Genomic DNA, 24879 nt, shown 5'->3' with positions numbered 1-24879 from the left:
GATGGCAGGGAACTCATTAAAAGTGTAAATTACCGTTATAAACTGAAAACAAATGACAGTATAAGCACATAAAGTAATGAATTGAGTGATGTGTATATGCTAACCAGCAGACAATAGAGTTTGGCGTCCACGTTGCTGTGATTCATCCAGGTGAGCTGACTGAGAATGCATCATGACACACGGCTCTGTTGGTAACCGAGCACACATATAAGCTTGTTTCTTTTGCAGCGTTTGAGTCACCTCCCAGTTCAGGCTGAGGCTGAATGTGAGTAAACTCAGTGGCCCCTTGCAGAATTTGCTAACCACATGAGCAGACAGCGGTGTGCTGCAGGCAGGATGACACTGATTAGTGGCAAGCAGATGGCAGCCATACAGGATGCTGTCCACAGTCGTCTGTAGACGATGGCGCTATTAACTTCCTATCACTCATCTCGTCTTCCCTTTAAAGCTGCACATTAGCAAGAGATAGATGCAGATATATTGCACAACCATACCTTCAAATCATCAGACATTGAAACATGCAAAGTCAGCTTACTTTTAAGCAGAGTTCAAGTGTTGTTTTTTTAACTGTTATTTGAATAAATCTCAGTTTTTCTGAAACACAATTTAAAGCCCCCAAATGAACGATTTAAAATGTTCTGAATTCAATTAAACCCCCCCCCCCCCACACACACACACACACTACACTAACTTTAGTCAGAATTTATAGGACCAGTCTTATATAGTGAGAAACAGAAGAAGAGACTGACACCTACAGAAACTCACACAATCACCAGCAAATATAAGAGACACCACAGTAATTTAGCAGCTGCTAAAGTCCACAAAACTCAATTTTGATGACTGCATTCATGTTCCTTTAACCCTCCTGTTGTCTTCCTGTCGACTGTGCAACCTTTGTCCTCCTGGGTCAAATTGACCCAACTTCATTCCAATGTATTACCTATTACCACAGGTTTTACATGTATTTTTTGTGGAAATGATGGTCTATAGGCCTCATTTAAATTAAACTGAGCCAAAGATTCAGAAAATGTGTGTTAACAATGAAAAAACTAAAGTATCAACTACGCCAAGTCCTAGATACTCCATTAAACATATATATAATAGTTTTACATGGTTTAGAGCTATAATAACTCACGTATTTGTCAGTTTTTCAGCAGTATGGGTTCACAAAAAGACATTTTGTGTAATACAGAATACTTAAACAAAATATGTTTTTATACCAAAATATAGATGCTTAACAATAATTTTGATCATTCCTTTTGTATTGAAACTATACCTCATGTTTGAGTTAATGCCTGTTGTGCTCCCCAGTCAAAACCTGAGGACAACATGAGGGTTAAGGTAATGCAAGAAAGTGTCTAAAATCAGAGGTTGAAATGTGTTGGAGCTCCTTTATCATTAAATATAATAGTAAGCAATAGTCTGGATTGTCTTTAAACATCCATTAGTTGCATTCATGTTGTTTACATCTAAGCATTGTCCTCATTTTAACATGCATTTACACCTGTAAGCAACTTTTACCAGTAACTGATACTGATACAAGCATACTAAGAGTTTATCTAGAGTAAAACTCATACCCAACTACCTCTTTTTAAAACAAGCTTCCCTTTTCTATCATTTGTGCTGGATTAGCAGTTTATGAGAGTGAACCTTATGTACACAACTGTAACCATGCACTATTCCTCACTTCGTGTCACAGTTGCTTAGTTTTCTTTTTTTTTTAAAAAGCTATTGGTTTCTTCTTCTCATTAAGGTTTGAAAATATAACTGTTCATCTATTTGCTCTCATTGGTAATTATCTGCATGGATGTATGATTTCAATTGAAATCTGCTAATAACAAATGGTGTTCATTCCTGCAGTGTAGTATCTATTAAGATGATTTATTGATTTGGATCTATTCTGTTTTTTTCTTCAATGCATGACATTTTCATAACTTGACTGCTTAGTTGCTACTCGCTGATCTACTCTTTCTGTTTAGACTGTCTTAATATATTTGGAAGTGTTTCTTGTAAAGTACCTCATGTATTTATTGGCACATCCTTTATTCAAATTATCTATAAAGTGCAGACCTAATGGCTTTTCAGACTTGCAAATAAGCTGCTTTGCATTGCCCAGGAGAGCAGGTAACTTTTGTGATTACAATCAATCAGTTGACGTGATGACTTTCCCTTACAGAAAAACTAAAAAAGTAAAGAAAAAAAAAGGACGTTTGACTCAAAGTTTGATTTAAATTGTCAGAGTTGTGGTTTATAGTATCACGCCACACTGACAGACATTTTTATGTTGTAGTTTGAATTTTATACAAAAGCATTTGAATGCACCAACATCTCTTTTTTCTAACCTGGAGACCCTGAAGGCAGCATATGCATTGCTCTCATTAGTCCAGTAGATGGCGCAGTGAGGTTAGGATTTTGCTTCAGCTGACTGTTCACAAACCTGCCAGCTACCGGCTTTATTACCACTGTCAAGTTAGAAAGAGAAAACTAAAGTAGTACCGGAAAACATTATATGTTGCTTTCATAATAAAAGCATATTTTCGGTTCTAGTGTGCCTGTGTTCTCACAACAAAGAAAGCAAATCCTGCATCAGCTGTGCATATATTTCTTATAGAAATATATGAATTTGAATTTACTCATAATACAAATGCTTTCCCAGTGATATATCGGGCAAGTCTTTGTAGATCTGAAGTGTATTAATAAGGAGCAAGGTGAAGATGGTTAATAGGGAGTTCCTGAAGACTGTAGATGAACATCATAACAGACATGGTTGCATCTAAATTTGCATTTAATTATTTATTTTACATGCAAGCGATTCACACAAATGTGTTGTGACATTTGCCTCAACAATGCACTACAGCCGCTCTTTCTTTTAAGTGGTATTATTTTTAATTCCCCCCACCTTCCCCCCGTAAGTAAACTGTTCTTGGATGTTGTGAATAAGAAATAAACTATGTGCTAAACTAAATACCAATTTCAATCCGTCATCCAATACTCATATGATGGATGTTTTGTTTAGAGTCGTCACAGGAAACGTTACTATGCATAGTATCTGTCTTGACTCTGTTCTCTGACACTGGGTCTGCAGTCGGTCGTACCGGAGAAACCGAAGCGGTGGATTCAAGTGTTTCACCGGGTTCCCTGTGGATGTGAGCCACTCAGTTTCTGCAGGTAAGAACAATGTGAGAAATACTACCAGATGCACTATTTAGTGCTTCCTTACGTGTGTGCTTTTTGCAGTTTGTTTGGTCGTTTGGTTTTCTGCCGTCACTGATGTTGATGTGGCATTTTAATACCGACTCGGTTGCCCGCTCGCTGAAACAACAATACAAAGCTAATTTACACATAGACACGACGTTAACTTGTCTCGAGTCCAGCACGTAGAAGCAACAAGTAGCTCTAAATAAAGTTAAAACAAGTCTAAAACAAAATACACTCCATTCGCTACCTCGCAGCACCGTGTGTATTGTTCTTCAGTCACTCCTCAGATGTTTTAGCCGACACACAAGATTAATGACCGTAAGCAGCTAGCTAACTGTTAGCAGGTTAACTGATAACGTTAACTACGCCTACGTGCAGTTGTCCCGTTTAAAATGCTACACATTGAAGCAGTTTATGCTTTCTGCAAACGCACTCAGCGTGTTAAGTGTGACTTTTGAGTTCTGGAGACACTTTTGAGAATCCATCCTTGAATTCGGCATTGATGGAAAATGTGTGGCAGCATCTCCTTCAACAACATGTCAACGCTGATCATTCATTTCGTTCGCTATCACAACGCTGCTGTGGGACAGAGGTGCATTTCAGATGATATTTCATGTTACTAGGTGTATTTATTGGGTTATATGTTCAGGGTTATGAAATTCCTGGAAAAGTTATGAAATTAGAAAAACTGTTTTCCAGGCCTGGAAATGGTTTGGAATTAGGTGAATGTTTTGGAAAAGTTTTGAATTAAGGATGGCCCGATGGATCTAATATAAAAGATAATGGATATAAGACAGGCTCCATGAACTTGGACCCCCCACTTTTACCATGTCACAAATCTATATATAAATCATCAATTTCTACGTTCTTTTCAATATGTTCTAATTTGTGATCTGGGGCCAAACGATTGCTCTGGGATGTAATGCAGAAAAAACTGTTGCAAACTTGTTCGTGAAAGATAGAAGTCATATTTGATGAGTTAATACATTCACCCCCCAAAAAAGTATCCCAACAAAAACTGCCAGCTTTTTGACTGAAGTTTGGTGTGACGCATCCAGAAAAAGCTACAGGTTAGTAGTGAGTGCAGACAGGTAAATGGGTCAGGAGGGGCTTATTTGTTGCTTCATTTCTGTCTGTTAGTCCATTTCTGCCTGTACCTTGGTTAGACATAGTCTTGAACACTCTGGAGCTGGGAGTATTTTTAGACAGCCTAATGGTAGGGTTCATTGTGTAGGGGTACATTTACTGCAATTTAAATAGTTCCTCCCCCATGTTTCTTACGGGTTTCCAAGCTTTCTGCCCCTGCACAGACTATTCATGAACACGTGTAACTGCTGGGTTTACAGACCACAACAGTACTGTAATCTAAGCAAGAATGTGAATATGGTTTAAGCATTTTGATCTTAATAACTGTATATTTTCATTTTGGTAGGATTATATTAACAGAGGGTTTGCTTCTACTGGCTCTTGAAGACTTGAAAATTCAACCTTAATTAATGGGCACCCGTGTTATTTGCCATGCTACTACTTGCTTAACAGCACTCGGCTTCATAATATCAGTGCAGCAGTATACTGTAGATACATTCTCCACAGATTGCAGCCTTTGTCTTTCCCAACTCACGACAACCACAAAAGTTGAGGAATTGAGGTGTTGCAGCATAAAAAGTTATAAAAACCTAATTAGTGCACATAAACTCCTCAGACTTTTGGCACTGATGTTGTCTCTCTACCAGTCTGTTCCTGCAGCTTGAGTAGAAAAACATGCCAATTATCAAATTATTGTAAACATTCTTATAGACTCACTCACTTACTCACTCACTCACTCACTCACTCACTCACTCACTCACTCACTCACTCATTCACTCTTTCTGTCTTTCCAGACTGCAGGGATGGGCCATAGTCTGGATGGCTGACAAGACGGGGACCCATCACGTGACAAGATGCTGGCTCGTAACCGCTTCCTCCTCCTGGTGGTGGTGGGCGGGGCAGCGCTGGCCATCATCAGTCTCAGCCTCCAGTTCTGTAAGTGCAGAGTGTGTGTGTGTGTGTGATGATGTGTTCATGCTCAACTCAGAGTCCTTTACATATCCAGGTCTCTCTTTCACATTTGAATTGAAAACAAAACAGTTGTGTTCATTAGAAAAAGTTGTTTGCTTTTTTGTTTTGCATAAATGAATATCCTCTCACCGCTTTCCTCTTCAAGAGACCCCATTCATACCAAAACAAAGCCCAATCCCCCGTAGACCTCCTATAAATATCCAGCACCAACAGAGGGGGGCCTCCCTGGATGCTCTGAAAGCCTCAGAGAAGCTGTGTCGACGCTCTCACATCTGCCGTGGAATGCCTAGGTGTACACAATGTAGCGCCTCTTTTCCCCCTCATTCAAGTCATTGTTAAGCATCTCCTGGAGGTATTGTCTAGACAGCGTGTCCCTGCCAGCCGGAGTGAATGCAAGGAAACTGCGCCGCTCGGTAAATCGAGACAGTCTCCTCTGCGCTGGATACGATTTGCAAGTCTCACAGGCACGAGTTTAGAATAAAAAAAATAAAACCCACACACATTAGATAAGGACGCAGCACAAATGGAAATTTCATATTCAGATTTAAAATATAAAAAAGAAGCAATTTTAGTGCCTTATTCCTGAAAACCCAATGCAGTAGTGTTTTTGGTGTCTGGACAAGCATATAGGATTAGCATTGCATAAATCACGCTGGCACACACACACACACACACACACACACACACACACACACACACACACACACACACACACACACACACACACACACACACACACACACACACACACACAAACACACAGGATTATAGTGCAATGCGGCAGAGCTGGTATTTTGGACTGTATCTTTGCCAAAATTTCGCGAACTGCCCTTTATCAGCTCTTTTAAAGATACTGTCCTCACTTCTTCTTCTTCATGTCTCCTCTTCTATTACTTTAATGTAAAATCAGCCTCCTACTCATCTAGTGTTAACACTCTGAAAGCAAAAAGTACACATTTGCTTCCCCTGCCATTCCTCCCTCCCTCCCTCCTCCTCAACCAGATAATAATGTGTGCTTGACCGTGTAAAAGGAGGCTGTTCTGTAAGTTGTTATTAATGCCACAAGATCAAACCCACCCTCATCTCTCTGCTCTGTAATCTTTTCCCTTTTGTAATAAAGCTCGGAGGCAGAAAGAGAGGCTGCGATGAGTGAAAACGACCCCTCATTCCCCGGAAGAGCGTAGGTATTCGCAATCACGCCCGTCTTTCAGATTTGAAACCATCTCTTGTTTTCTACATTGGAAAACCACCTGATTTAGTTCTTTTATTCATTTAGGTGACATTATTCTTAGTGGGTGGAGGTTCAACTTCCAAAACTGCCCCCGCTTTAGTTTTTTTGATCAGTAGTTCTGTTCGAGAAAAAGCCGCCGTCATAATTTATTCATCATACATAGAGAAGGATTTTGAGCCATTATCCAGGAGAAGCGCGGGATGAAAGCGTATGGGATTTCTCATCATGTTTAATAGATGGTCGGCTTCTGTTTTCGTTCCACTTTTTAAGCTATTGCTCGCTACTCTGTTCTTCTCTTAAATAACCTGCCTCTCGCTCTCTGCACTCAGCCCCCCCCCCCCCCCCCCCCCCGCTTTTAAGAGGAGCCCCCCCCCAACCAACCACCACCCATGTGTTTATGATTGTTTGTCAAGCATTACCCCGAGCGACGGATTATGATGATCGATGGCGAAGTAAATGCCTCCCCCATCTCACTCCAGGCTCTACCTCAAATTAAAACCTGGGATGGCCTGCGCACACAGCTGCCAAGGGTACAATCGACAGACTGACTGACACTCAGGGAGAGAGAGAGAGAGAGAGAGGCGGGGGGAGAGGGGTGATTCCCAGAGGAAAGTGGTGACGGAGCTCAGCGGCAACTCCAGAGCTGAAGAGCAGAGAGGACAACAGCAGGAGAAAGGAATTAAAGTGACGGAAAGGCAGATAGGAATTGAGGAGGAATAGAATAGTAGATAGCCTGGGAGGAATGTGAGAGGCTACAGCAACATGCTAAAAAGAATTGAGAGAGAGAGAGAGAGAGATACCATAATAAATAGAAGAATAAGTACTAGTTTAAGGCTCTTACTCCAGTCCTCTGTGTTTTACTAATTTTGAAGCATGTTACAGTCTTAAAATTGTAACTTAATTAATATTTGTAGGAGAAACAGAAGTTAATATATGTCAGAAGTGTCTAGAAACTATTCCATAAAGGTTCATGTGACCAATCAGGAGCACACCAGGTTTGACTCCTTTAATCAATTGATCTTAGTATTCAGACAGTTGATTGGTCGAATTGTGTGCTCTTGACAAACCTGCAGCCAGCAGCCCTTTATGGAATCGTTTGGACATGTCTGATGTATGTGTTCTGAAGTAAAAGGGGAGAAATAAATTAAAAAGTCACAGTGCTATGCGGTGCAGTTATTAGCATTCTGTCTCCAGCAGTAGTGAATACCGTCTCTGCTATCTCTGTTATAATGCTAGTTATCCACCACTTTCTACAAGCACAGAGCTTTTAAGGTGAAAATACACACCCTGCCAGAGTTGGCTGAAAATATTGCAGTGTGTGTTGGTTGGTAGCGCCGGGGTTTGGCACTGTCTCAGGGTTAATGGCAAATGAAGGTTTAACAACACTTTACTTTCGTCTCGCAAAACGTATTATCCAGTTTTTACATTAAAAAAGCACCAAAGCTCTTTGAAGAATAAGTCTAGTGGATGCGTGCTGTATGCTGAATCTGTGGATCGATTCAGGATTGCAGAAGATATGAATCACGATATACTCTTTTAAATAGAGCTGTGGTCAGACAGTCTGAAAGCAGCAAGTAATTATTCTAACCCCCTCCAAAAACATTCATCCACCGACTGGTGTCCTTGAGTGTTAAATGGACAGAGCTCCAGTCTCTGCCAAGCAATTCTTTTCCCCACATTCCTCAAATTCTTACTGGGTACAGCATCCATACTCGGTGCCGAGCCAGTCCCTTCTCCACCTCTGCGCCGGCAGCGACTGGGACATTACGCCTCCAGAGAGGACATGGGAGAGCGACCAACAATCTGCTTCTAAAAAAACACCCCGCCAGTGGACAGACTGACAGAATTACACCCCGACCCTTGTGTTAAATCACAGCGGCACAGCTGGGAGTCAACACACATGAGGAAATGAATGACTAAAATAGACTGTGAGGCAGCTGCTCTAGAGTTTATTTTCTCCATTAATTGTTCGTTCTTTAAAATGTCAACAAAATGCACGTTTCAGTATCTTAAAACACAGGTTGTTTGTTTTGTCAAGTTGACTATCACATGAGACAAAATCCTCACAAGTGAGAAGATGTGATTAGGCATGGTTGGTATGTTTATGTAAAAATGATTCAAAAGATTAATCACACATCAAAAATTGAGTCAACCACTAGAAATGGAGTTGCCACCTAGCTCATGTTGTGTTGCTGTGACTCTCAGTAACTCATTTCCTGACTCCAGAGGTGTGATGTCACAGAGGTGGGTCAAATAAACCATATGTATCTATATAGGGACCCTGGATGTTGATATGTGTTGGTGACAGTTTGGATTTGGGTCTGTTTGGCAGCTTGCACCAAACTGATGGATTTTAATGAGACTGGGTTTCAGTGTGAGGCAGCCTGCTTGCTACAAATGCATGACAAACAGTATTAAGAGCAGAGCAGAGAATCTGACTTTACAGAGTGAAGCAGTGAAGGGAGACTGTTTTCCTTTTCATACTTTATTTTTTATTTTAGCAACACCCGTTCTGCTCAAGGATTCCCAGCTTCAAGTCTAATATGGTAAAAAAAACTGAACATATACCATATGTATGATCCTCAGTTTTCTCCTTGGTCACCTTTCCCTCTATTATCAGATACAGCAGTGTGTTGCAGCTGGGTATCTCTGGCTCTGCTGGAGGTGATAGAGCTGGCTGATGACACACTCGGGCTGGGAGGCTGCAAGACATCAAACACTGAACTTTCTTGCCGAATGACGCAGATGTTGCTTTACGTGTTTTGGTCAAATTTGACTTGCAACCTGACAGCTAATTAGTTTCCCACATGCACTTTATCACAATGTCACGTAAGCCATACATGCTCATATCTAAACAAATGATACATGATGTAGACAGGTCATATGTGGCCTTTGTTTAGGATTATAAAGGGCTATTGTGTTTAGGAATAATACACAAAATAGTATTGGATGTCATGGGAAGCCATTAAAGGAAGATTGTGATGCGATCTATGTTCTTTTAATGCTAAACGTACACTGTGCAGATGTATTATGTAGGGGACAATCCTAACATCCATCAGTTTTCTATTATTCTACAAAGGTGGTTGGTTATCTATCCCAGCATGCACCGGGTGAAAAGCTTCTGAACAAGCCGCCGGCACAATCTCAACGCAATCGCTCTCACACTTGGATCTTTAGGCAGTTTAGAGTTTGAAATTCCATTAACAGGCATTTATCAGACAGTGGGAGAAAAGTGAGACATGTGGAGGACACAGATACGGTAAGAACACACAGGAAGTGGAGGGCTTTTTTTTGTGAGGTGTTAACCACCAAAGCCCAGTGAAAGAAAAACAAAAATAGACTTGAATTAAATATCGGATCACACTCGGTAGACGCAGATACTCAACATTGAGGGACACGTATCAGCTTTGGGGGCAATCGGGGGGGTTTATCTGTACTGCTGAGCATTAGTGCTTAATTAAAAGTGCTGAGCAGAATGTTAATCTGTGCTCAGATAAGGTTTGTGTTCCTGCGGATTGTTTCTAAAGCCACAAATGCCTCCTAGAGTTTTAAATAGTTTTGTTTTTGATGAGTTTTTTGTGAGTAAGAGATGCGTGTTGCCACATTTCTGACACACACATACACACAGAGTACATAATGTGTCAATCTCTACTGCACCTTTAACACTAGTGTTTACCGCAATGCTACAGAACACTTCGGATTCACGTAACAGCTGACACATTTTCATAAATAAAGGCCAAACCGCAATCTGTAAGCACCTGTTGACTCCCTGATCACTGCGGTGTGATGGCCGTGTGCCAGTCTGAACACACTCTTTGCTCATGCCTGCGGCTCAAACAGAACGGAGCTGTGTGTGCGTGCGTAATGATGGGTTGACACAGAGGATGAAGATTTAAGAGGGCGTACTATGTTTAGCTGGGTTTTAATGATTGCGGACGATGAGTTTGTGTGTGTGTGTGTCTGTGTGTCTGTGTGTCTGTGTGTGTGTGTGTGTGTGTCAAACTATTAAACAAGCATCAAACTGAATTCTCACGTTTTGTTAAAAGCATTCTCAGACAGCCTCTACTGTCGGCGGTCGGAAAACTGGAAGCACATCTGAAGTCTGGTTACTCAAGCCCATTCAGTTTGGGCGCATTAATATATATGTATGTGCGTGTTACAGTATGCTCTATGCGCCATTCCTGTGTACTCGCTTCTTGGTAATGTTGGGCAGCCGGTTACAAAAGCCCCATTGTATAGGCGGCTGTGACTGAGCTGGCCTCCAAAAGTTTGGTTAGTTCAAGCAGGCCTGGGTGTGTGTGTGTGTATGGGTAGGTGGGGGTGGCAGCTTACAGGGCACAGAGCATAGAAGGGGGACAGGTTGTGGTTATGAATGGACTCCAGTATGCTACCGCTGCTACTTCAAGCTACCGAGCAGTCGTCAAAATGGTCTCCACCGTCGCCACACACTTTCTCCTCTTCCTCATCACCGGTGAGTTTGTCGAGAAATCTTCATCTAAAAAAATCCAGATCTCTTTAACAAAGACTTAACAGCTTAGTTTGTAGAAATAGAGACGGTCCTCACATTGATTTTAGTTCACTTGAAAGAAATCTTTCTGTCCAGCTGTTGGTGGAGAGCCAACTGAAAAAAACACAGCTCAACTAAAATGTGGTCTGACTTGTGTGTTTTTTTATTTAACACAGTAACCACGGTAACGTTTTGTTAAAGTCACTTGAAATGTTCTTAGATTCTATTGAATGAATACTCATGATTGAGAATTTAGCATGAAATGTTAGTTTAGTTCTGTTTCCAAATGGTTTTAACAGCTTGCGCCTGCAGAGTTGTTCAGATGAAGTGCAATAATAATGTATCACTGTTGAAGAGGAAAAAATGAGATTTAGCTGCAGCAACTGAACATCTGCATCCGCCCCTGGATGTCTGAGTCAAGACAGGCTAGTTACAGTTAACACTGAAACTCACACAAACTCTCTTTGTAGTTAGTTTTTCTGCTTTACATGATGAAAATAAATGTCATGCAACAACATTTGCATTGTGTGGCACTGCAGGTTGGTTCAGATAAAAATGATGTCAAATGATAAATGTCAGGGAATAGGAAAGATTTATAATAAGTCCACACATTTGAAAAGCTAAGGCCAGTGAATGTTTGGCATTTTTAATTTGCTAAAAGCCTTAAACAGTTATTGAATTTTTCCCAATACATTTTATTGATTGACTAATGGAGTTTTCTGCAGCTTTTTTCAGCACTTAAAAGCTTCCCTACAGCATTTTGTAGTAAAAGTGCTTCACCTCACTTGAAATGAAGAGAGCCTGTGCATATGCCAGAAGAAAAATGTGATTAATTGATCAATCACATCGTAGGTTAGTATCTTAGTAATGATCAGAGCAGCATGTGGCAGTGTTTGGGGGGTGAAGAAAAGCTGTTACAAGTCAGGAAACAGAGACAAACTGTCACAATCAGGTGCTGAAGTGTGCCTAAAAAATCAGTCCATGTAATCGATTACGAAGTGTTTTTAATGTTCTTCTAAACAATCTATTTTTCAATTCCCCTCAGGAGTAATAAGAGTCCAGTGTGTATCCATCATTCTGACAGTGTTTTCAAACTCTCTAATATAAAACATGTGACAATTATATAAAAACATGCTCCTGAGAGTAAACTGAAACGCATATTTGCACAAAATATCTGGTTTGTCACACTTTGGACTTTGTGAATCTGGCTGCAGCAGAGGAGGTGAAAAACTGTGTATGCGACTGTGTGAACACTGGAGAAAGACAGTGTGTACACCATGCATACACACATACACACACACAGTATATGATTTAAGTCTGGAGGTTCTAAAAATGAGAAACCACCAGCTCTTTGTGAGTTTCATCAGGAGGGTGGGGCCTTCCTTCTCTCTCTCTCTCTCTCTCTCTCTCTCTCTCTCTGCAGCAGCAGCATGTAATATTTGCACAGTCGACTAGCCAGCTTGGATTTCTAATGCGTGAGTGTGAGTGTGTGACATAAGTAGGATTTGGGTATCTGTCTTGCCAGAAGGGCATGTGGGTTCAGCTTCTTTCTCTCCAGAGTTGGATCTTTGTGAATGGGCATTCCAATTCCCACAACACCTCTGCTCCTATTGGACCCTCTTTCTCCAAGGGGTCACAGGTCAATGGTGTCCAGGCAACATGCTGGTAGCACTGAGGGGTTTTTGGGGGTCCAGAGCTGTTGACATGGAGATGAACTGAGAATGAATTGGTTTTTTTCAATTTAGATTTTCTGTCACTGCTCTGTCAGTTGGGCCTTTTTTTTCCAGCTTTGAATGACTGCCTCTTAAAAGTTTCTCGAATCGTCACATTTAGCAGTCGCTCGTCCACCTATCCTTATCTCTTTTTTTCACTTGCCGTATCTCCTTTCTTCTGTCGTTCTCTCTTCCTGCAGTGAACCTGATCCCCACCACTCCCATAGTGGATGAGCGACCGTTCCAGGGTGCAGATGGAGGGTTCGGGGCGGCTCAGGGGAAGAGCAGAAAGCGAGTGTTCCCGGCTCACACCCAGAAGCCCAACCCCATATCTGAGGCCTACAACTACTGCAACACCCCCAACCACACCGAACAAGCCTGGGAGGGTGAGACCTGCTATACCAATCTAACAATATAGTCTTTGATGTCTGAAAGATTTAAATGTGAAATGATCTGAGACCGGTAATAGCCGATGAAATCAAGTTAATTATTTTCAAAATGCGTCATAGTTTCAGACCATAAAAAACAATTTTAGACCAGCTCAACATCTCGAATGAAACCTGAAAAAAGACGCATGAATCCTGATTAACAGAGTGGCAAATTTAGTGGATCTCCAAGAGTCTTGATCCTAGACATGTGCAGCAGTTAAAAACTAAAGTCACTTACCATCTGAGGGCAGAAGGAATAACCCGATGTTTGTGAGTTTAAAGGAGGGCCTCTTGGAGTCTTTCGACCCTGGTAAAGAAATGGCAACAGTCTTCTGATACATTGATACATTGGATCTAGATGAGTCAGACCAGGTACCAGAGGTGGAGCAGGAGCATAGAACCCTGCGCCCGTAACCGGGCAAGGAAGCACTTAGACTGTACATTGTCCACATGCTGAAGTGGAGGGTTAGACAACACATCCTCAAAGCAGCAAAGGCCAAGACAAGATTAAATTGGCAAGGAAACCTTTCTAAATATTTCTGAATCTTCCAGCGGAGATACAACAGCAACATGCTGCTTCTCAAATTTGCAAATAAACACTTTGGCCTGCTCTACTCATCAAGGCTACTGGTAACTCTGAATGGGGAAAAATACACCTATGAAACTCCTGAAGAGGTGTGTCATGAACTGTTAAAACATGTCCCATTGGATTTGCTTTATTTATTCAAATTACAGCAAGCATTATGGATAAATGTTGAAATTATAATTGATGCAAGATCTGGCGATGCTAGAGTGACACACCTACTCTTGGATCATGGACCATATATATATATATATATATATATATATATATATATATACCTTGTTTATTCACTTGGTGATATTTTAAGTTTTTAAGTCAGAGGATATTTTAAGTTTTTAAGTCAGAGGAACAGTGTACACTAACTGAAATGAGTTTGGTGGTCACTTGTAAAATGAATTTTGCCTATTCAGAGTTTATCATGGAATCTCAATGGAATATCAAACATGTCATGAAATTTGAAAGTTTTTCCTGCCTATGGTAGTCAGTTAAAGATGCACACAAATAAACTAGAGGAATATACAACAGCTGCAGAGGTCAAATCAGCTGTAAAATGTCTGACATCTGGAGAAGATGGGTTTAGTTTTGAGGTCTATAAATGTTTTCAGGATGTCTCCTTTTCATACAATGTTATAGAACGATATTATAATCTCAATCGATGCCTGTCAGCATGCAAACAGCTGTCATTTCAATAATACTTAAGCCTGGCAAAGATAATATGCAAATCATTTTTAGGCCTCTCTGTCTGCTTAGCAATGACTACAAGTTTTTTTGCTAAAATATTTGCAAAGCGTCTTGAAAGAGTGGTTCCCTCATTGGTCCATTTTGACCAAGTAGGGTTTGTAAAAGTCTGGCATTTCTCAAGTGACATGAAAAGGTTCTTTCACATAATGCACAGATCTGCTTCACTCCATCATTGAGCACCTTTGGACCTATATGTATGCAATGGATTGGGGTGCTTTATTACAGACCACTTGCCTGTGTTAAAGCAAATGGAATTATGTCTTCATCCTTTGAGCTCACTAGATCAGCCTGGCAATTTCATAGTCATTTCTAGTTTGGTATTAAGACCTCTGGCATTAGCATCAGAGCTAATCAAGGAATAAGCAGTATTAATATATATGGGTATGGTTTTAAAATAAATCTGCAGACTATTTATTATTAACTCTTTCAAATCTAGCAGTCTCAGTGCCACACTTATTTAAGCTCAGAAATGAGATTATCAACCTTTAGGGATATAAAGTCAACTGGAAGACAAATGAAGTGACTGCTCAGCTGCACAACTTTTCTATCTCTCCACAACAAGACAGTCTGGAAGAAAGAGGGAGTGAAATGTCGTGGTATTGAGACAATATTGAGATAAATGGTCCTAAATTGATTTAAACTATTCGAGAGGACATTACTAGATGGGTGACATCTCTGCTGTCTTTGTTGAGAAGAGCAGAGATAATTGACTGTTTTTTTAATTATCTATTCAATGCTACTTAAATTACCTGAATATTAGTTTAAAGAAATAAAATGCTTTTAACAATGTTTCTTTGGAAGAATTAAAAAACAAACGAAAATCAGTCTCAATAAACTTACAAAGCACAGAAATAAAGGAATACTGCAAATATATACATATTGTTTTCAGGCATATCATGAACAGTGTGAGGTCAGCAGCTGGATATGACTGGAACAGAGTAAAAATGAAACACCCCTTTGTTCTTTGTAGTATTGTGGAAAGGTCAACACAAACATTAAGAACCCAATTCTTACCTATCTATTCTTAAGTGAGTCAAAAGTTATGTCACATGCTTTGTTACTGGGGAATCTGTGTACTGTAATCTTTTTTTATAAGTGTGTAAAGAAATCATGAAAGGATGCTTTCAGATCAGGAAAAAGAACTAAAAATCTGGATGTTTTGGTGTGACAAGAAAATCCAGTCACCATAGAGAATCATGTTAACAATGTGGAATACAGGCATTTATAGACAACTGATGATGATGATGATGATGGTAGTGGTCATAATATTGATTGATTGAGTCTCTCCTTACAGGTCACAGTCCAGCCGACTACAAGCTGCTGTCTGTGCAGGTGATGATTCGCCATGGAGACCGCTACCCACTCTACTCCATCCCCAAGACCAAACGGCCCACCATCGACTGCACCCTTTCTGTTAGCAGGTACACACACACACGCACACGCACACGCACGTTTCATACATGTCGCAGTCAGTAGATTTACTGCAGCTGTTCTAAAGAGGGTGAACATGTGGAAAGGCACCTTTAGTAACCGATGGCTTCCCATGTACATCCCTACCCTAAACATATTGCTTTGAAAATAATGTGGACATTCTCAAAGTGGCTGGGTTAGGTGTGTGACAGACTAAAAAAAAAATCATAAATCATAAAAAAAAAACATTGTTTGTGTGATCTGGAAAAGAAGAGCAGTTGAAATTGTGTCATGAGAGAGAATGGCAGGAAAACATGCAAAAGAGGAAGAAAACAAGGAAATGTAGTGACCATCACCACCATCACCATCAACACGTGTCACATGAGTAAAATAGATACAAGCAAATTGCAACATATGCAGAATAAAGAAACAAATCAATTCAATTCCAATCCAATAACCCTGCAGTAGTCATTGTGTACCATTATGAAGCTTATATCGTTCACTTTTCCTATGAGGCTGTGTTAGTATCTGGTTGATGCAACTCTGCGGTCTATTTTTCAGGCCAAAATTTGATGGCATACTTAAGTTAATTTCACTGGGACAATGCCAAGTGATGCAAATGAACCAGCTCCTTGAAGTGTGAGGTGCTAAAAGGAACCCTAAAAATCAGATAAAAATGACATAAGCAACAAATATACCATACATAACAGAATACAGATGAACAGGAGTGTTGTTAGAACACTATAAATTATAAATGAAAATAAAAAGACACAAAACTACAGGCAAGTACGTACAAAAATGCACTGACAAGCATTGGTACACTTCCACATGCATGGCTTGATGCCAGCAGTTTTAATTAAAGCAGGTCAGAGAAAAGAGCACTTGCTGCCACTGGCTTCTTGAGCAGTGACTCTCTTTTAGCTCTGAGTTCTGGCCACCTCTGACTAATGCCTGATGGAAAGCGAGTGGGTGTACACTCAGCGCAGAGAGAGAGAGTGAGACATTGACAGATCCCTCCAATTACTGCAACAGCCATTGATATCCATCCTCCTCCAAAGACCACTGGGTTGATAGCTGTCTGAAAATGAGCTCAGTGCGCTCAAGAGAAAACGCTCGTAGAGACTTTCCTGTGAAATATCTGTGAAGCTTAATTAATAAGTATTACATTGGAAATATCTCAGGACCTGAAAGACACTGAATATTCAACTCTGAAGAAGATACACTGCTTTGTCTTTTAACCATCTGTGTTATTGCATGTGTCAGCTGCGGCGGGTGCGTTTGGTTTGCTACATCTGTTCTGCTGCGCTTTGGTGCGGATGGATACACACACGTAAACACACTTATTAGCATGTGTGCGTGGTCTGTTGAGGCAGAGGCGCTGATGGTCTTATCTTGCTTGATTTGAGCAACAAATGCTTTCAGAGCAGCTCTGTTAAGGCAGAACTGTGGAAATGTGGGAGGTAAATATATGCACACACACACACACACACACACACACAGTCAAATGAATATCATTATCTTTTATTCATTATTATTCTTCTTGTCAGTATCTTTCTCTGTGCTCACGCAGGCCCTGCTGCTCTTTCAAGGGGCTAGATGAGAGTTCCTGATAGGACGTTATTAAAAGCCAGCTTCAGAAGATGTCTGAAATCAGCACTTTCACACCCAGTTTCTGTGTGTGCTATATTTACTTCAATTTATGCAGACTCTGAATGTACGTACAGATATTTTATCATAACAAACACTTAACGACACATACCTAAAGCTAGAATACGAGACTTTTACATATAAATTAATGTCAATTACATTTAAACCCATCAAGCCAAATGAGCTGACACAATGCTGATGAAGTCTATCAGAGTTAGATAAATCACTAAATTTTTCACAGTATACAGAGTTTTAAATGTGGTATCTATGACCAGATTCTTGCACTTGCGCTCTGGTAGTGTTGCATTAAGTCAACCAGCAATCATTGGTTTGGGCTGCCATAGAGCATGAGCACCACAGACTTCCGTCAGCCGAGCCACCTAACTTCCAGTTTAGCCCTCGCTAACTTGAGGGATTTAAAATGATCTATTCGTGTGGCTTTTCTAGACTTTCCTAATGTTATCAGACTAGAATGGATCAAATTCATGGAGAAACGGGTCATTTCAAGGGTGTTGTGATGCTCAAAACAAATTATCCATAGTTTTACAGCTGCAATATTGGAGACGGGGAGCAGCTCTTGCATGTGCTCACAGAACTGCAGTGTAAATAGTGTATAAATAGTATTTAATGTCACTGCCAGAAGGGGGAGAAGGAGGAGAAAGAAGTTCCACACTGCAGGTTTAACATATAACAAACATTTTCTGACCCTGAAAATGAAACTTGTTTTTGAAATGTGACCCACATCCTCTGAGATGCTTTATTTTAACCGTATGTTCAATAAATTCCCTGTCACCAATGTGTATCCAAGTTCAGATTTAGCCAATTACTTAATGGCTTTCACTGCTTCCACATCAGCTTTGCACATCTGGACAGAGCGGATTGGCTGTAATCTTTGGAGCTGGCGCAGTGGACACACAGTTTAATTTCAGATTGGACTTAATCTGACCATGCACATTTGATTATTAGATATTTTAGATACCCTTGATCTCTGATATTGAGCTAAAAATAAGGTCATGCAGCACACAAGCCTCTTATGATGGAAGCTAGGTTCAATTTAGAAAATGACCGAAATTAAATTGTCTCTTGTCTCCCCTCAACTAAAAAACGACTAAAAGCATTTTACTGACTCAGTAGTAAAAGTTTTAATTTTAGAATAACATTTTGGATCTTGGTACGTTTGTATTTCTTCTTTATAGATAGGGTTGGTTCTCTGTTATTAAACCAATTGCATTAAAAGCCAAATCTGGCATGCAAAGACTCTAATTCTTACCCCATTGCAATGCAAAACGTACTGTAAGAATTCATCCAACACTGTTATTTGTAATGAGGAAACGGAAAGCAGAGATTACATGAGCAGCCTCATTTTCATCATCCAAGGACTTTTTAAATAATGCACACAAAACATAAAACAATTGAAATATAAAACTATAAATCCATGCTAAAATGTCATATTCTGCTTTCAACATTTTACATTATTTGGCAACATAATTTGTAGTGTTTTGTATGTAGCACATGATATGTGTGATTATTCTGCATGGTTCTATTTTACAGGAACAGAAGGTTCCTAGTATGATTACACTGTTCCTCTTATGATGATCAGAATGCCAATCATCCCATGCATAGCACTAAAAGAACTGGATTAAGTCTAGCTATTGAAATGTATGCTCTGGATGAGCAGACAATATACAAGTATCAACACATGCTTAATTCCCTGAGAACTACCTCTGCAACCAGAAAGGAGGAAGTGAGCAGTGATGCAGTGAAGTGGTGGAACCTGGTGTGAACTGAGGCTGGCCTACGCTTGTTTTATGGGAATAAGAATTCCATATGTTTTATTCATTCAACAACAGAAAGCCTCACTTTATGGGGTAAATAATCATGAATCTACTGTGCACAGTTCACCATCAGTAGTAAAAGCTGTTGATATTCATGTCTTCAATGTAATGCCCCCACCAGCTTATAACAATGACTTCTCCCTCCTGCAACTCTCTCTGTTTGGATTCGGCAATCTTACATCTGGCTTTAGTACAATATTTATCTTGAAGGCTGAGTCAAGTTTCAAGTAGGATGAAGAAACAAGCAGAGAAAAACTCCAATAGAGGAAAGGGTTGACGTTACTAAGATACCATCATGAGGCTGCATGCGCGCGTGTGTGTGTGTTTGGATTAATTGTGTTTTCAATTTGCTCATTTTGCAGGGAGGCAGAACATTAAAAGCCTATTTCATATTTCAGTGTGTCCTGGTAATAATGTAGGTAGTGGTGTTTTTATTTAGACCAGGATGTAATTACACGGATGTCTGTGCGTTTGTGTAGGTCTGCGCACATCTGTGTGTTTGTGTGGGTCTGCGCATATCTGTGTGTGTGTGTGTGTGTGTGTGCGTGCGCGTGCGCGTGTGTGCGTGTGCTGGCACCAGCTTGCCGACCCACTGTCTCCGTCTGCGGTTAACTGAGCTCTCTTCAGCAAGGAACGTCTCCACTCTTTCCTCCTCTTCTTCCTCCACCAGTACAGCTTTTTGTCAAGGCTTTTTTTTTTCCCCCATCATCGCTTGTTATTCTGTTCCAGTCATCTCATTTACTTTCATATTTGTCGAAAGCACACTCTCTCCCAGTTTAAACTATCTCATTTCCTCTTCTGTTTATTTATTCCTCCCTCTCAATTATCCTACCTCCCTCTTCTCATCTGTCCATCTCTTCCTCCATCCTCGCTAATCTCTCCCCCCTGCCCTATCCAGTGATATTAATCCCCGCTTAATGTAATTGGGCTCTGTAATCTTTGGTTAGCAACAATCAGCCTAATAGACAGCCTGGCTGGCTCTTTGTCCACACTAGTTGTCCATCCACTGACATCCAGTGCCCCACTGTAGCCAATTAAATCTAGATCGTCCCAAACTCCCCACAGCCGACAGATCTGCAGATGACAGAGCAGAATAGAGCATACTATCTCACTTCATCAGCAGCATGTGCTATGTGTTAGAATCTATTATTATGTAAGTGAATAATAGTGTGATAATTCAGAGAGAGGCGGTTGGATAGATGGTGACAACAGCTGCTGATGCAACGTGACTACAATAGGAAATAAAGCCTTCAAAAACATAAAATGTAGGTTAGTGTTTTCAAACACTGCAAGCACATCAGATTAGTCCTTTTACCCTTTATTCTGCCAAAAAAAAGGAGATTGTATTTTAAAAAATTGCAACTGTCATGTGACTGTCATTTAAAATGTGGCTTTAGATGCCAGATTATGATTATTGGTCAGTCACACCAATCATGAGTTTTTTTGTTGTATGTTCCTGATCCAGCCCCACAATCACTATGGAAACCATCTGTGTGCACGTCCACGGTTCCCCCCCTCCAGACCGGCTTCTTAAATCTGAGCGAGCTGCAGCTCAGCTCCCACAGATTTGTTATATTAAACTGTAATCTTCAGTCATCTCTTATCTATTAGATCACTGACTGCTCCTCTCACTGCCCTCATCCCTGCATGTGTGCGCCAGAGTGTGAGTGTGTGTGTGTTTGCGCTTGGATGTGTATATATGGAGTGTGAGTCCCAATGCGAGAAATTCTTTCATCTTTTTATATCTACAATCTCCCATATTCCCACCCACACATATTGAACAGTGCTGGTTCCCCATTGTGTTAGAGAGACATCTGGTGGTGGATGGAGGAAGTGAGCTTCACATGCCGTCAAATCGTGAAACATATATAGATCCTGTTTAGTTGATAAATCCATGACTCAAAGGACAAAAATAATCACCCAGTGTTGATTAGTAATTTAATTAATTTTTCAAGCAAAAAGCCAAATATTCCCTAGTTTCAGTCTCTCAATTGTGAGTATTTTGTTGCTTTTTTGTCTTATGTGGAAATCAATTGGATATTTTGGGGTTTTGGAGTGTAAGTTGTACAAAACAAGCAGTTTGATGTAACAATTTTCTGTAGTTTAGAAGTTTTCTGTGTACTAACATTAAACATGCCATTGACCTTCCGTGTGTTACACTTATTTTGACTATCAAAACGACCAACAATTTTCAATTTGATGTTCAGTACCATTGTATAATCACTGCATTTGTTGAAGGACTGCAAATAATTGTCATTACTTTCTGAAAAAAAACATCAGTTGTTTGGTGTTTTAAATGATAGAAAAATATGAAAAGTCCAAGGTAATCTCTAAAATCTTATTGTCTTTGTGTGCCCAATAGTCCAAAACTGTGAGGCAACAAACGATATCAAATTTACAATAATATAAAATTGACAGAAGCTGCATATCTTCAGATTTGACAAGCTGGAATCAACACAATTTTGCTCAATTAAATAAAAAAAGCCAATGAATCCACTCACCAGTTTCTTTAAAAAAATTAGAGGTTTGTGGGTAATACTTGAAAAAAAACTCAACTAAATCGTGATGGATTCTGTTTCAGCTCAAGTGAAGATCTGATTTGATTCGGAGGAAATAACTTTATCACAATAGTGTTAGAAAGCAATAAAACTTGATTAGATACATCAGAGTGTCATTTCAACAGCATGTTCCTCAAAATATCATTTGTTTGTTGCCGAGAGATTTGACACATGGGCTTTATGTGCCCACACTAATACAGCTGCTGTAACTGCTTCACAGAACCACACTATTCCTGCTATGTAGTGTATATGGAGCTGTGTGATGGTATCTTCTGGGCCTTAAAACATTAGAAAAACCTTTAAAAACAAATGGTTGCCTCTGTAGCGCATTGGTTTTCATACTTGCATGGGTTGAAGTGGGTTAATGTTCCAACATAGTATAACTTGTTCAAGTGTCACCATCGTTGCCAGCGTCGGAACAATTCAAATTAACTGGGGAAGCCACATTCATAACAGCAGAAATGAGTCTTCCAGCTACTTTCTGCTGGTTTAGAATTCTAATGAGGCTGTATGTTTTTTTCCAACTCCCTCACTAACCTTAGGCAGCCTTCCCACTCCCTGCTGAACTCCTTTATCAGTCACATGGGTCAGGGAGGACGTGGCCACTGGGAGTCCCCTTTGAGCTCTGTTCCCCGCTTGCCCAACCACAGTGCCTGTGAGATGGGAGAGCTCACACAGACAGGTAAGCAAGGAATGTTTCACTACAGAGATCAGACGTTTTTCTTCTGATCTCACCAAACTAAAACCGAACTTTCATTTCAACAGCTTTCATAACAATGTCTTATGTCAAGCATGAAGCCCTGTGTCGTTCTTGACATTTTTCTGATAGTTATCATGCAGATCTTAACTTCAGCCTTTTTCTAGGTGTGGTGCAGCACCTGCGTAATGGGCAGCTACTCCACCAAGCCTACAAGCACCACAATCTCCTCCCTTCCAATTGGTCTCCCCGTCAGGTGTGGGTGGAGACCACAGGTAAGAGCCGCACTCTTCAGAGCGGACTGTCCTTCTTTTATGGTTTCCTCACAGAATTTGATTGGACGAAGCTGACCGTGCATCATCAGTGGAGCACGTTGTTCTGTGGTTCAGCCTGCGACTGCCCCGCCAGAAACAGATTCCTGGAGGAGGAGCAGAGGAGGCAGTATCGGCTCAGAGTGGCCGATACAGAACTGGAGAGGACTTACGCCGATATGGCGCGCACTTTGGGTCTGCCCACCCGCCAGCTCAGAGCTGCAAACCCCATTGACTCTCTGCTGTGCCACCTGTGCCACAGCCTTTCTTTCCCGTGCGCTCCCATGGCAGATACTGGTAGCGGCGGATGCCTGACGATGGCACAGTTTGCCGTAATTCGTCAACAGCAGCTAGATGACGAAGTGGATCGGAGAAGGGCAGGACTGTACCATAAATACGCCATTCTGGCTATGTACCCTTACCTCAATCGAACAGCCACCAAGATGGAGCGAGTCGCCAAGGGCAATGAGGCTGGCCGGCAGCCACGAGCAGGAGGTGAAGAGGTGTTCTCCCTCTCCTCAGCTCATGACGTCACCATGGCCCCCTTGCTGAGCGCCCTGGGGCTGGAGGAGGCCAGGTTCCCACGTTTTGCAGCAAGAGTGGTCTTCGAACTGTGGAAGAGTCCCCCAATGACTCAAGGACAATCCAAGAAGAAAGCTGGAAAAGCTGAGAAGTCAAAGGCAAAAAATGGTGAACTGTTCATCAGGGTGCTGTACAACGGTGAGGATGTGACATTTCACACCACCTTCTGTCGCTCCCACGACCACCATGCCAACCAGCCGCTGTGTCCTCTGAAGAACTTCCTGTCTTTTGTCAGGAGAGACATGTTCAGGGTTGTCAACGCTACTTCCTACCAGGAGGCCTGCTACAGACGCCCTGGTTGACAGATGGAAAGGAGGGTGACTGAGTAAGGACACAGCATTAAGAGCTGACAGATGGTTGTGTTTTTACTTGTTTTTTTTAAGTTGTTTTCCACTTTTAAAGATGGTGCACTTTTATGCTGCTCATAGTGTCTTAAAACTCCTCATCTTTTAAAAAAAATGTAGTTTTTAACATTCCTGAGCACAAACTGAATGGAAAACATAAACGGTACATCATATCATGGTCATATGGTTTCTAATCTCATAACATCTTAAAAAATTCTGTTATGAATATGGTATGTTTTCTCAAACACCTTTTTAAGGTCTAAGTAATTCAAGGGAAGTTGTATGGCACTTAGCCACTTTATTCCTACATTCTATGATACCATGGAATATTAAAACCCAATTTTTTCCAAAATACCTCCCAGAAAAGGGAATATTGAAGCTGGAAATACTGTGCTGGATTAATAATTCCTGGGAAATATTTTGTGTATAATAATCTTTTCAATGAAAAATACACTTTGGGCTAGTTTGGGCCATATTATTCAATATAACTCATTTGTCACTTAGCATTTCTTTTGGTATGAATGTTTATCCATTGCTGTAGCTCTGTCAAATGTATTTATCTTTTTTTCCCCCTTCACTTTCTCAAAATTGAACGCAGTAACAGCTTAGTAACAGCTGATATGATTTTTACTAATTAAAAAAAAAAAATATTACCTTTTAATTTTTCTTTTCCTTTTCAAGGGATGTAACACTGTCGTTAGACCATTCCACCACAGTATATGAGGCAGTATCAGTTTGTGATATAACCAAACACGATCCACTTTTTTGTTTTTGTTTTTGCTTGAAGGATACTGAATCTGCTAGAGGTTCATTCTGAACAGACCTTTATACTATAAAGCACATATGGAGTAAAATAAATACTCATGTTTTAATTGTCTTTGTCACAGTAGTATTTTCTAACAGTTGTGATTGGTTTGTTGATAAATTGTTTCCTGGTGGTACGCTGGTATAGAAAATGTTACCTTAAGAATCCCTCAAGTCCATATAGTTGACTATATAGTACATTTATGTATAAATGACTGAACACTGAAGTGAAA

General features: G+C 40.5%; 1 protein-coding gene across 2 annotated transcripts; it reads left to right on the top strand.

Moving 5' to 3' along the window:
- The first annotated feature begins 3095 nt into the window (after nt 1–3095).
- On the top strand, nt 3096–24677 carry pxylp1 (2-phosphoxylose phosphatase 1). 2 transcript variants are annotated; one of them, XM_062419265.1, is made up of 6 exons: nt 3096–3168; nt 5079–5220; nt 12907–13092; nt 15753–15879; nt 22451–22590; nt 22773–24677. In XM_062419265.1, the coding sequence occupies exons 2-6, from the start codon at nt 5139–5141 to the stop codon at nt 23798–23800; spliced, it is 1563 nt and encodes a 520-aa protein (XP_062275249.1). In that variant the 5' UTR covers nt 3096–3168; nt 5079–5138; the 3' UTR covers nt 23801–24677. The 2 variants fall into 2 exon arrangements, with proteins under 2 accessions (XP_062275249.1, XP_062275250.1); XM_062419266.1 differs by having other exon boundaries at nt 3141–3179.
- Nucleotides 24678–24879: the final 202 nt, after the last annotated feature.

Source organism: Scomber scombrus, chromosome 5, assembly GCF_963691925.1.
Source record: "Scomber scombrus chromosome 5, fScoSco1.1, whole genome shotgun sequence".
NCBI classification, from domain to species: Eukaryota; Metazoa; Chordata; class Actinopteri; order Scombriformes; family Scombridae; genus Scomber; species Scomber scombrus.
Note: the sequence above shows the minus strand (reverse complement) of the source record. Positions and strands in the feature narration are given on the sequence as shown.